General features: G+C 36.3%; 1 protein-coding gene across 3 annotated transcripts in view; it reads left to right on the forward strand.

Annotated features, from left to right (window-relative positions):
• Window positions 1–10706, forward strand: part of LOC127865585 (cytoplasmic polyadenylation element-binding protein 1-like) — a 32304-nt gene extending 21598 nt beyond the window's left edge. The window contains exons 10-16 of one of the 3 annotated variants that reach the window (XR_008042688.1): window positions 105–167; window positions 912–1036; window positions 1301–1499; window positions 3813–3907; window positions 4675–4880; window positions 5369–5524; window positions 7778–10706. Coding sequence is in view for 2 of the 3 variants with exons in the window: in XM_052405436.1 (XP_052261396.1) it covers window positions 105–167; window positions 912–1036; window positions 1301–1499; window positions 3813–3907; window positions 4675–4875 (683 nt within the window). In the remaining variant the exon portion in view is untranslated. The remainder of the gene's footprint in view (window positions 1–104; window positions 168–911; window positions 1037–1300; window positions 1500–3812; window positions 3908–4674; window positions 4881–5368; window positions 5525–7777) is intronic. The other 2 variants (XM_052405436.1, XM_052405437.1) reach the window with 2 other exon arrangements.
• Window positions 10707–14550: the final 3844 nt, after the last annotated feature.

Raw genomic sequence — 14550 nt, forward strand, 5'->3', positions numbered from 1 at the left:
CATCTGCTAAAGACAGGCAAGCTGCATAGGTATTACACTTGGAGGTGATGATGCAAGTGTATTTAACCAGACAGTGGAGTGATACTTCATATATTATTTTTCAGCTGGGCTGCAGGCAGCTTTCAACAAGTTTGGATCCTTCAAGATTGAGTGGCCAGGACGTGACGGTAATACTTATCAATTTTTTACAGCATATTATTTTAGTGGAGTTGGCTAGTGTAGTTGGTAGAATACAGGCCTATCAATTATCAACTCATTTGTACAAAATATCAAGCCTCTTCATATATATTCTATCAATTTTATAATGGTCCACATTAATAATAATGAAAGAGTGCAATCAATGATTCAAGAAAATTTAAAAACAATGTTTGTCAAGGCTGCTTCATTCGAATGTTTTCATGTCCTCTTAATAACTGGTCATTATGGGAAAGGGATAAGCTTGTTTATGGCTCATTCTGTGTCTTCAGCATAAGTTTGGTCCACCATAGATTGTTTTTTAGCTGTTCTGCTCATGGCATAGTACTACCTTTGCTATTCACTAACATGTTGGTGTCTGTGTAATGCTTGTAATAAGGTAAACATTAAGCATCTCCACATCAATGTTGCTTTCTACAGGTATTATATTTAAACTCGTGTTTGGCGTCCTTTTGTGTGGTCACTGACCAGGTTCAATAACTCTTTTATGCAATTTAGGACAATTATGCCCCTTTTTGTACTTAGATTTTGGTTTTAATAAAAGTGCAACATAAAAATGACTAAATTATACTTTGCATCTTTGCTTCTTTAAACAAGTTGGAAAGCAGCTTAGTGTATACCATGAAATAATTATGATGTTAACATAAAACCTCTAGCATTGATGTATTTTCAAATAACCTGGGAGATAACTGCAGTATGTTGTCTCCCCATGGCAGGATATGTGTACCTGCTGTTTGAATCGGAGAAGGCAGTGCGTCTGTTGCTACAGGAGTGTACCCATGACTACAGCACTGGAGAGTACTACTTCAACATCTCCAGTCGTAGAATGAGGTCCAAGGAGGTATGTATGAAGTTGCTATATGCCTACTTAACCATTGATGTCTGTAAAAGCTGTGCAAATCTCACAGTAGCTATATGCTTATTTCTATCATCAGAATTCGCAAATCCAATAAAGCCTTGCATTTTAAATGTTCCATTGTGATGGCTCAAAATTAAGAAAGATGTTAAATGTTTTCTCAGGATTGCGCAGATTTTATTATGAACAACTGGAAGTATAAGGGAATGCTTGTCTTCTCTGCTTATCTCTCTGCCTACTCTTACATAGGTGCAAGTTATCCCGTGGATGTTGAGTGACAGCAACTTTGTACGCCAGCCGTCACAGCGACTTGACGCCAACAAGACCGTGTTTGTGGGAGCCCTTCACGGAATGATCTCCGCCGAGATCCTGTCTATCATCATGAATGATCTCTTTGGAAATGTTGTCTACGCCGGCATCGACTCTGATAAACACAAGTATCCTATTGGTCAGTTCAGAAATAGTTTTTTTATGTTGAAAACCGAACACATACTAATCCAAAATTTTGATAGCGTGTGTATTATGCTCCCCGTATATATATATGGGGAGCATATTAAGTTGCCAGTTTGGCGTTCCTTACTCCTTACTTCCGTCACACTTTTGTTACAGTTTCTCAAAGCTTCTTCAATATTATACCGATCTCTTACTTATTTGGCATGTAGGTACCTTTCATGGACCTCTACCTTTTGATGATGTTTGAGGTCACTAGGGTCAAGGTCATTGAGGCTTATAATAGATTTTTCTGTCGCAATTTTGTTACAGTTTCTCATAGCACCTTCAATATTTTTCCGATCTCTTACATATTTGGTAGAAGGTACCTTTCATAGACCTCTACCTTTTGATGAGGTTTGAGGCCACTGGGGTCAAGGTCACCGAGGCTAAAAATAGATTTTTCTGTCACAATTTTGTGACAGTTTCTTATAGCGCCCTCCATATTTTACTGTTTTCTTAAATATTTTGCATGTAGGTACCTTTTATTGACCTCTACCTTTTGATGAGGTTTGAGGTCACAGGGGTCAAGGTCATCGAGGCTTAAAATAGATTTTCAATCACAATTTTGTTACAGTTTCTCAAAGCGCCTTCAATATATTACCGATCTCTTACATATTTTGCATGTAGGTTCCTTGCATGGACCTCTACCTTTTGATGAGGTTTGAGGTCACTGGGGTCAAGGTCAAGGTAACCAAGGCTAAAAATAGTTTCCGTCACAATTTTATTACAGTTTCTCACAGCACCTTCAATATTTTACCAATCTCTTACATATTTGGCATGAAGGTACCTTGCATGGACCTCTACATTTTGATGAGGTTTGAGGTTACTGGGGTCAAGGTCACTAGAGGCTAATAATAGATTTTCTCAGTCACACTTTGGTTACAGTTTTTTTTAGCGCCTTCAATATTTGATTGATCTTTTATATATTTGGGATGTAGATACCTTGCATGGACCTCTACCTTTTTGATGAGGTTTGATGTCACACGGGTCAAGGTCACTGAGGCTAATAATAGATTTTCTCAAGGTCACACTTTTTTCCACACAATTAAACCATATATCGACAAAGCATCATTAGGGAGCATCCATCAGTTTTACTGATATCCTTGTTTTTTAAGGTAACTAATGATAAATATTATTAGTTTTGGTTGTGTGGCATTATGTTTTCATTTAAAATTCTTGTCTTTAACTTACCACATACATTTTGATCTAGTGGTAATATGTGAGGTTTTACCATGCTGTCAGTGACAGTGCTGTCAGTGACGCATGCATACATCTGTTCCTTCTTATTTATTTATGATATAAAATTTGTAATTCACCACCAACACATATTTTATTCAGAAATCAAATGGTAGTTTTTAACCAGGTTTTCCGAAGGAAAAATTAACCAGGTTTTCCGAAGGAAAAAACTGGTTATTAGATTGGCGAATGCGGGCGGGCTGGCTGGCTGGCGGGCTGGCTGGCTGGCGGGCTGGCGGAATAAGCTTGTCCGGGCCATAACTATGTCGTTCATTGTCAGATTTTAAAATCATTTGGCACATTTGTTCACCATCATTGGACGGTGTGTCGCGCGAAATAATTACGTCGATATCTCCAAGGTCAAGGTCACACTTTGAGTTCAAAGGTCAAAAATGGCCATAAATGAGCTTGTCCGAGCCATAACTATGTGGTTCATCGTCAGATTTTAAAATCATTTGGCACATTTGTTCACCATCATTGGACGGTGTGTCGCGCGAAATAATTACGTCGATATCTCCAAGGTCAAGGTCACACTTTGAGTTCAAAGGTCAAAAATGGCCATAAATGAGCTTGTCCTGGCCATAACTATGTCATTCATTGTGAGATTTTAAAATCATTTGGCACATTTGTTCACCATCATGGGAGGGTGTGTCCCACAAAAGAATCACGTCAATATCTCCAATGTCAAGGTCGCCACGACTAAAAATAGATTAAAAAAAAAAAAACTTACAAAGGGGGTAAATTTTTTTTGGTCATTTCAAAAGTTCAGTTTGAGTTTTCTCCCTTTATCAGATTTTTTTTTTCACAATGAAAACCTGGTTTTGTGACAATTTTGTCCCTTGTTTTATCTTTAAATATCATAACCAGTGGAAGTACTTTTTGCTTGCAAACAAAAGTTTGACCAGATCCAGAAATTATTGTTATTTACAGAAATATTGTATACTTGGTATACGTTCTCTGGACACCATGCTTGAGTAATATTCTATATGTATGTTGTCTGTACCTGGTGAAGCATTGTTGTTGTTGTTTGCAGGCAGTGGCCGTGTGACCTTCAGTAGTCGCCGTAGTTACATGAAGGCCGTTCAGGCAGCCTTTGTGGAGATCAAGACTCCAAAGTTTACCAAGAAGGTACAAACCTCTCAGTTCATGAGTGATACCAGTTGTAAAATAAATCATGTTTGAAATTCGAAAAATGCAGTAGACTATTTGTTGTTTAATTTTTAGCTCGCCTGTTTTCAGAAAAAAAACAAGGTATTGTCAAAGCCAGCTCGTCATCCGACGTCCGCGTCGTGCTTAAACCTTACATTTTGTTAAGGTTTTTAACATTGGCTCTAAAATCAAAGTGCTTCAACCTACAACTTTGAAACTTCATATGTAGCTGCAACTTGATAAGTTCTACATGCCACACCCATTTTTTGGTCTCTAGGTCAAAGGTCAAGGTCACTGTGACCTCTAAAAAAAAAAATTCTAACAAGCTTTCATTTATTATGCTTGTGGGTTCTGGTTAGATGATTTATTTAGAGAGTTATGGCCCTTTGAAATATTTAAGTTGCTAAACCATCCATCGTATTATTTTGTCCAAAGTTATGCCTCTCAAGACAATTCCTTTTATCTGAATATATAGTGCAGTATTGTGACAAATAAAACTTTGGGGAGCATCACCCGTCTCCGACGGTTTCTTGTTCAAAACTGCACCCGCAGCTAAGCGTGGCACCCGTTATGCGGTGCTCTTGTTGTAAAATTGTTGCAGGTCTAGATTGACTTTTACCCTTGTAGTTGTTGTTAGCAGATCCAGGCTGAACCAAATTTTTGTTGTTGTTTACAGACCCAGATTGATCGTACCATTGTTGTTGTTTTCCAATCCAGATTAGTCGTACCCTTGTTGTTGTTTTTAGATCCAGATTGACCCATACCTGGAGGACAGTATCTGCACAGTGTGCAACCTGCAGCCTGGGCCGTATTTCTGTCGAGATCTGCAGTGCTTCAAGTACTTCTGTCGCACCTGCTGGTACTGGAAACACGACGCAGATGCCATGAGGAGCCATAAGCCTCTCAGCAGGAACACCAAGGGACATGCCAGCCTGGGGGTCCTCTAGCAAGGGTAGGTAATCAGGGTTGTTGGAATATTCCCATCAAAAACCCTTCTTGTTTGACTTTGCCTTGTATTGAGGTCACTGAACAAGGCCCATAACTCAAGAGCTGCAATTAAGGAAAATTCTAACCCCCATATTGTACTTTTTATGCATCCCGGATCGAATGATCGGGGGGTATATTGTTTTTTGCCTATCTGTCTGTCATTCTGTCCCAAAACTTTAACCTTGCATTAAAGTTTTGCAATAACTTTTGCAATATTGAAGATAGCAACTTGATATTTGGCATGCATGTGTATCTCATGAAGCTGCACATTTTGAGTGGTGAAAGGTCTATGTCATCCTTCAAGGTCAAAAGTGAAAAAATACAATCCAAGGGAAGTAATAAGCTTTAAAAGGGAGATAATTTTTAAACCTGCCAAATGATATATTGAAATTTTATTTCAAAGAGGCGCAATAGGGGGTATTGTGTTTCTGACAAACACATCTCTTATTGTAGGTAAGAAATTCAGATCAGCATTTGTCTACAACAACTCTCAATGTCTAGCTGACATGAAGACCTAGCTGGGCGCTGTATTGGTGCTAGTTGGGTCAAGGTCACTAGATTCTCCTTAGAAACTAAAAGAAATCAAGATAATGTCATGGAACTATAAAAGTAAGTGAGTTCCATCTCAGAGCTTATTTGCCCATCTCTGTGAAGTGGCCTTGGCCCCCTCATTTCTTAAAAAAATTAAAGTCACACTCTTAAAAATTGCAATTAGTTGCGAACATATGTGGAAATATGAGTTGCAAACTTATTTAAATGGTGAAAAATTTTGATGCAAACTTCTCAAAATTGTGAATAACAGCCATTCTTGAAGAAAGAAAGAATATCCTGCATCTAAACTTAATTTGGGATTGTGGACGGGTCAAGGTGACTGGCTTCAAATATAGATGAATGGTCTCCGCTCAATTACTTACAAATTAGGCTATTGAAACTACGTACATAAATACAGTATACCCAGAATTAGCATGTGCTTGCATATGGGGCTTGTGCAGTCAAGGTCAAGATTAAATATAAGTAGATATTGAGGAATTGTTTTTACTCAATAACTTATTAACTTAAATAACAAATTTAGCAATTGTAATGATACATTTATTCATTATATTCTGGGAATGCAGATTGTATGGTTGTGATCAAGGGCATGGTCACTGTTTTTAATATATATATGAGCTGTGCTCTGTGAAATGGGGGTTTAATGCAGTCCGCACAAGCGAATCAGAGACGACACTTTTCGATTTTATATTTTTCGTTTAAAGAAAGTATCTTCTTAGCAAAAATCCAGTTTAGGTGTAAAGTGTCGTCCCTGATGAGCCTATATGCTAATCTGGGATGACACTTTACACACATGCATTAAACCCCCTTTACACAGAGCACAGCCCATATATACATGATTGGTGCAGAATTGGAGAAAGTTTATCCGGCGAGGCTTAGAAAAAGAAAATAGGGCAAGCTTTAGCGAGCCCTTTTTTTCTTTTTATTGGTCTGAGCCGGATAAACTTTCTACATCTCTGCACCATCCATGTATTCTATTTATCCTGCTTCATGCCGTTGACACATTTTATCAAAGAAAATGATAAATTGACCTAACAATATAAATATTCTCGTCCTGCCTTCTACATGTACACAACATTCCAGGCGACAGAATAACTACCGATTGTGTCACGTAAAAAATAGTTCCACTTTAAACTGTTCCTTTTAATACTTTCCTATTGAACATATAAGAAGAAATAAAAAACGAATCGAGAATGTGATATTTTTCTTGGTGACAAATGAAAAAACAAAATGCAGCAGCAAAACAAAAACTAAATTTTATTTACCTTTATGACAACTTTAATCCATTGCTTATAACAATAAATTTACAACGATATACACATCCATTTTCTGTTCTTCCATCCCTTTGTTGAAATCCATTTTCTGTTTTTCCATCCCTATCATCGAAATGTATTTTAAACCACACTATTTTTTGATAGCGTTTGTATCGAATGCTAACCACTCTGACCAAAACTCTGAGAAACTAGATAGTATGTCTTGTCTGAGAAATGACGTCACACTAGAGTAGATACGTCATAAATTGCGTAATTAAGTACTGTACATGAAAATGATAAATACGGAAAGCTGGTTTGGTAATATATTTTAAAGAAGAAAAAAAGGATGATATATAACGATAACATGCATGATGCGTCCCAATCAAAGGTCAAATATAAGAATATGTTTATCGTGCGTAGGTATAAAACAACAACAACATTTATTAGCTCTTAAGCATACAATTGCTTTTTAGCCAAATGCATTATACAATTATACATAATACACAAGTGTAACGACATGGATGATAACACTATGCATACACTACTTCCTGTTGACCGGTGATAGGAAAATTTATTCGACCCTGCTTTATTCGGTCAATGTTTGCAACAGAGGCGTATTTATTTATTTATCATTAATTTCAGCTAAATATCTCAAGAACAAATTGCGTTATTGCGATGAAGTATATATACATTGTGTATAGCAACTTAGTTTGTGCTTGCATATGGATCTGATTAGGTAAAAGTGAACAGTCAAGATCACTTAGTAAATGGAGGAAATGGGTAACTTTCATAATAAAGGATTCAGTCCTTTAGGATATTTTTTAAACTTGAAAAGTTCCGAATAACTTGTTAGCTAAAATGACTTATCTACTGTACACAATTTTGGTTTAGAAAAAAGTGCCTTTTTAAGTTTAACATGCCCCCCCCCCAACATTTCTTCATAAGGTTATTCTAAAGTTTAAATTCTGATTTGAGAACTGTATGTAGTTCCCAGATTCATAATGCATGTATGTGTGTAATGATAGAGCTATGCTGCCCTTATATAATTGAGGCATTAAAGTTTGTTTCAGCTCCTGTGACTTCCTGCCGCCATCGAAGACTACTGGATGATTTCAATCTAAATTAATGACCTAACGAATGGCCAATGGACAATCGATAACAATCGTGTGCTGACACTGTCAGAACAAAGTTAACAAGTTATCATAAAAAAGTGTGATGTTATATCTGTCAGGGTAATGATTGTTAATTTGCAGCTCACAGCAAGTGGGCTTGTGTAAAGTGCTTGTATTTAGGCCATTTCAGGCCACCACTTATTTGTTGAATTGTGTGTAATAATCTATATGTCTTTCATTATTGTGTTTGTCTTTCTGTCATTGATCATTCATATGTGATTATTTTTTATGGTAATTTGATTTTTAGGCATAGCAACAGTATCCTGATTGTGTTACATACTTTTTGATTGGATAACATCGCTTTCTCACCACACTTTGATCCCTGAATACTTTCCGGCATCATAAAACTGTTGTTATATATATAGCCGATGGCCCTTTTTGAACTGTGATAATGTTTGTTTTTTTAATTGTTTGGAGAAAACATTTAACCAAACATGTTCTCAATTTCATTATTGAATTTGTTTTCCAGCATTGTTTATGCTTGTTTTTTGTATTATTCTGTGCCTTTCCAATTCATTGCCATAGCATGTATTGATGCAAGGCTTCTGTGTTTACAATATCGTGTTTGTCTGATTTCACACTTAGTTGTGTGAATAAGTTTGTAGTTTTGAACACTTGCCTTACTTCATGTATTTGTGTATATGTGTATTTATGTTGGTCTTCACTTTGTACATCTATTGAGGAAGCATTGGGGATACTCGGAGCCTACAGACTTTGGTCCTTCACACATCTAACTTACCTTATTTTGGGAGGCATACAAATATATGTTTTTTTCAAAGCCCTCACATTTTCAGACGCACCATTTGGGGAGTCGTTTTTTTTACAACTTCATTTTTTTGAGAGTTCCCTGCAGTAAAAAACTTATTTTGTAAGGGTCTGACTTGGATTATTTGTGCAGTTTGAAAACCGAACTGCTTGATAAAGGCATGTAGATACCATGTTGCCTTGGATGTTATTAAGTTATTTATGTCTGTGACATTGAATGCAATCAAGTTAATTACCATATGACTTTGTTGCTATGTTCTAATACGGCGGGTGAGTAATTTTCCATTGCTTCCGCTACCAGATCTGTTTATCTTGCTGTCAATCCGTCTCTTGTTTTGTCCTGTGTATGTACCAGTCTTGTCACATCCACTGTTTCTTGTTTTCAGGAGAAAATTAATGTATTTTGCTTTGGTTAATCTATTCACTATTTTTTATTTGTATATATCGATGATGATATAGGTAATGAAACTATAGCCCATATTAGACAAAGAACATTGTACCAGATAAAGGTAATTTCAGTGCTGATTTTCTTTCTACATTTTTTTTTGAAATTGTCGATGGTTGATTGCTTTTGTTTTAAATATACTTGTATTAGCTTTTATCCTTTGATTAGGTTATAATCTAGTAGTTGAGAAAAATCAATTTTCAGTTTGATTTTCGTGTGTTAATAAGTGTCTTAACATAAATTTTTATCAGTTAATAATTCATATACATAAAGAATTTTAGTACTGAAATCAGTAAGTAAATGTTTTTTAGAAACAAATTTTTTCTTTGCATTGAGCATTGTGGCCATACCATGTAAATTTTGCTAGTGTGAAGTAAAATTAGCTCCAATAAAAAAACTGTGCATCTTATTCTGAACTTGGATTTTAACAAAATAAAGCTCTTGCTACGAGAAAAATTAACCCCACCCTTGCTTATAGATATATTCGTCACCAGATCGATAGTCTTTTCTATGATTCATGGCAAATATTTGCCATCACAGCACATCATTTGCCTTGAATGATAGGCAAATTCATAAAATAGTGACAATGGTTAGAGTTCACTTTTCCCCAAAACACGAGCTTAATTTTGACAAAATCAAGATGAGAATAATATACTTACAAAGTTTTTTAACTATAAAGCTGAGAAAAAAGTATGTCCACACTCTAAAGGCTGAAAATATTTATTTTTCAATTTAAATTTTTATAGTTTTTTAATTTTGCAAAAATTGAATTTTATATAAATTCATTGTTGATTTTTGTGTGTGAATCTATTGCAATTAAAAACATCTTTAAAATCTCATTAAAAACTTCCATTTATGACTCAATATAAAAAAGTCATTAAATTAAGTGATTTCAATTTTAGTAATATTTTGTATAAATGTTTTATTCTTATTTATTAACAATGACCCTTGGTGTATCCGCCAATTATTTCGTCAAATAATTTCCCTTCATAAAACATTATTTATGATAACAATTTTCCTAAGGTAAACAATGTTATGGATTCCTAAATTTTCAAAAACCTGTATACAAAATAACTGCATTAAATACATTAAGGGTCCTATGTTAGAATCTGATATTTTAATCGGCACGAAGATGCAATCTGAGTAATGGTATTATTATTATAATTGGTTTGTGTTATATCAATGATATATAAAATAATTTACTTTTTAGACAATCAGTCTTGCCTTGATGGTAATGTTTGTTTTATTATCGGAACGGCTTCTGTGCTCGTTCCTATATTTTACTTCCAATAATGGCTTAATTATTGAGCCTTTCGAGTTTTTTAATCTCACAAGTATATATAACTAAGCTTTTAGCAACATCACAAGTGAACATTTTAGTTTTTGGTTTGTCCTGAACATTTCAGTTCTCAATCATGAAAACACAGGCAGTGTTGTATATTTTACCCTTTTTCAGACTTTATGACCTTGGCAAGAAATGTTTGCAGTTTTTATAATGCCAAAGTGTATGAGATACATACAAGAGACTATTGCTAGTGTACATAGCTATTTTGCCCGTTTTCTCTGGGATCTGTCTTCTATTATCTTGCTTTCTTTCTATAGCTCTTTTATTAGCTCATCTATTTTTTGAAAAAAAAAAAATGAGTTGTTCTCATCACCTTGGCGTTGGCGTCCGGTTAAGTTTTGCGTTTAGATCCACTTTTCTCATAAAGTATCAATGCTATTGCATTCAAACTTGGTACACTTACTTACTATCATGAGGGGACTGGGCAGGCAAAGTTAGATAACTCTGGCTTGCATTTTGACAGAATTATGTGCCCTTTTTATACTTAAAAAATTGAAAATTTTGGTTAAGTTCTGTGTTTAGGTCCATTTTATTTCAAAGAGGCGTTCTCGTGAAGCTGCACATTTTGAGTGGTGGAAGTTCAAGGTCAAGGTCATTTTTTAAAGTCAAGGTCATCCTTCAAGGTCAAACGTCAAAAAAAAAAAAATTCAAAGCAGCCTTATCATGAAGCTGCACATTTTGAGTGGTGGAAGTTCAAGGTCATCCTTCAAGGTCAAGGTCATCCTTCAAGGTCAAAGGTCAAAAAAAAATTAAGCGGCGTTGTCATAAAGCTGCACGTTTTGAGTGGTGGAAGTTCAAGGTCAAGGTCATCCTTCAAGGTCAAAGGGGAAAAAAATCAAAGCGGCGCAATAGGGGGCATTGTGTTTCTGACAAACACATCTCTCGTTTTTTTCAATAATGGTTAAAAAACACTAATATTTATTTTTTTTATTTTATTTTTGAAATACTGTCCAACCATCCCACCCAAGAATCCCCCGAACCCAAGAAGAAGAAAAAAAATTGCATTTTTTTGGCATTTTTGGAAGATAATGTAATAAATGACCACACCCCCACACTATTCACCTCTCTCCACTCCACCTCTCCCTCCTTTGTGATTGAAATTAAGATAGGTCCCTACACCTTTAAAAAGAAAAATCGATGAGCGGTCTGGACCCGCAAGGCGGTGCTCTTGTTTAGATACTTGTCATTGTATTATACTGTACTATATTTTTTTGTTCAACATTATTCCAGTATTGAAGCAATTGCTTATTGTACATTTGTATTGAGTGCTTTTTGTGGTAAACAATGCCATATTTTGGTACATGTACCATCATTTGTGCTAGTATTTATATTTTCTTCAAAATTTTGGACTGGATTGAGTCCAACTTTTTTCTTATTGAGCACCAATTTGTTATTATGTTTTGCACAGTTCTTTTGTTTGCAGCAGTGAAAACTGGGTAGAGAATAAAGATTATTTTTCACCCTAAACTAAATTGGTTTTTACTCAGTTCTCTAATTTTGTCCCTTGATTAATGATAAGGCGCAAATTGCAGTAATACAACTTGACATGGCAAAAGTTGGAAGAATAAATTTGCTCGATGTTTTCAGGGTGCATTGTCCGTGAGTTCATAATCTTCATGGCAGTTATCGCTTAATCGTACTAGGGAGCTTTTTTGCTCACCTGATTGCTCAGGTGAGCTTTTGTGACCGATCTTTGTCCGTCCATCCGTAAACATTTGCTCGTAGACACTCTAGAGGCCACATTTCTTGTCCCATCTTCATGAAACTTGGTGAGAAGCTTTGTCCCAATGAAATCTCGGCCGAGTTCGAAACTGGGTTGTGCCGGGTCAAAAACAAGGTCACTAGGTCAAAAAAAAAAGAAAAACCTTCTAAACACTGTAGAAGTCACATTTCATGCCAAATCTTCATGTAACTTTGTCAAAATGATTGTCTTAATGATATCTTGGTTGAGTTTAAAAGTGGTTCTGATCCGTTAAAAAACATGGCCGCCAGTGGGCAGGGAAGTTTTCCTTATGTGGCTATAGAGAAACCTTGTAAACACTCTAGAAGTCAAAGTTTTTGCCCAATCATCATGAAAGTTGGTAAAAATATTGGTTCAATTGATGTCTCGGACGAGTTCGAAAATGGTCGAGATTGGTGAAAACATGGCCACCAGTGGGCGGGGCATTTTTCTCTATATGTATATAGTGAAAACATGTGAACACAGAAGTCGCATTTTTGGCCCAATTTTCATGAAATTTCCTTGATACGAGAGTCGAGTTAAAAAATGGTTCCGGTCAGTTGAATAATATGGCTGCTGGGAGGGGAGCAGTTTTCTCATTATGCCCCCCCCCCCCCTTTCAAAGAAGAGGGGGTATATTGTTTTGCTCATGTTGGTCCGTCCACCAGATGGTTTCCGGATGATAACTCAAGAGCGCTTATGCCAAGGATCATGAAACTTCATAGGTACATTGATCATGACTCGCAGATGACCCTTATTGATTTTAAGGTCACTAGGTCAAAGGTCAAGGTCACGATGACCCGGAATAGTAAAATGGTTTCCGGATGATAACTCAAGAACACTTGTGCCTAGGATCATGAAACTTCATAGATACATTGATCATGACTCGCAGATGACCCCTATTGATTTCCAGGTCACTAGATCAAAGGTCAAGGTCATGGTGACCCAAAGCAGTAAAATGGCTTCCGGATGATAACTCAAGAACGCTTAGAGAGACGTAATGCTGGAAACTTCATAGGTATATTGATCATGACTCGCAGATGACCCCTATTGATTATTCGGTGACTAGGTCAAAGGTCAAGGTCACAGTGCCAAAAAAACGTATTCACACAATGGCTGTCAAGCTCACGGTGACTCAACTTAGAAAAATGGTTTCCGGATGATAACTCAAGAATGCTTACGCCTAGGATCATGAAACCCCCCCCCCCCCCTTCCCCGCGGCAGCCATGTTATTCAACTGACAGGAACCATTTTCCAACTCAACTCTCGTATCAAGGAAACAAATGTTTTAATGTTTTGACCAAATTTCATAAAAATTGGGCAAAAAATGTGACTTCTAGAGTGTTCACATGTTTTCACTATATACTTATAGAGAAAAATGCCCCGCCCACTGGCAGCCATGTTTTTTCACCAATCTGGACCATTTTCGTTTCGAACTCGTCCGTCATATCAATAAAACTAATGTTTTGATTAACTTAAATGATGATTGGGCAAAAATTTTGACTTCTAGAGTGTTCACAAGGTTTCTCTATAGCCATATAAGGAAAACTGCCCCGCGCACTGGCGACCATGTTTTTCAATGGACCGGAACCACTTTTAAACTCGACCAACATATCATTAAGACAGACATATAGACAAAGTTACATGAAGATTGGGCATTAAATGTGACTTCTACAGTGTTTACAAGTTTTTTCTTTTTTTTGACCTAGTGACCTAGTTTTTGACCCGGCACAACCCAGTTTTCAACTCGACTGAGATTTCATTGGGACGAAGCTTCTGAACAAGTTTCATGAAGATCGGACAATAAATATGGCCTCTAGTGTTTACAAACAAATGTTAACGGACGGACGGACGACGGACAAAGACCGGTCACAAAGCAATCAGGTGAGCTTAAAAAATTGTCATTAAAAATTAATTATGATTTATATTTAAAGAAGCACAACAACACTACAGACTAAGAAAAGTTTGTGTCTAAAGAAACACAGACCAATGGACAAGCTATCCATGGTGATTCCAGTGTACCCCCTCTTAACGAGGATCAATTCAAGTTAGAATCTGTAAAATGCAAGTTAGTATTGTCAAAAACCTGGACAAATTGATTAATCAGTCATTCAAAATTAGTAAAGGCAATGTTTATAAAAACTAAAATTCCTGTCCACTATTACATGGGTGCAGTAGCGAAGTGGATTAAGGTGCCCACAATTCATAGCAAGGTCCCTACTCTGGGAGTGAACACTTTCAGTGCGGGAACCGAATTTTGAAGGCCTTTGCAAACAGTTTGTATCCAGATGAGACGCCACAAAACGTGGGGTCTCATCAGGATCCAAACTGTTTGCTATTCTGATAGTATTCTTTGAAAAAAATCGAAGAAAATGCTAATTTTAGA

This window comes from Dreissena polymorpha, chromosome 2 (genome assembly GCF_020536995.1).
Source record: "Dreissena polymorpha isolate Duluth1 chromosome 2, UMN_Dpol_1.0, whole genome shotgun sequence".
NCBI classification, from domain to species: domain Eukaryota; kingdom Metazoa; phylum Mollusca; class Bivalvia; order Myida; family Dreissenidae; genus Dreissena; species Dreissena polymorpha.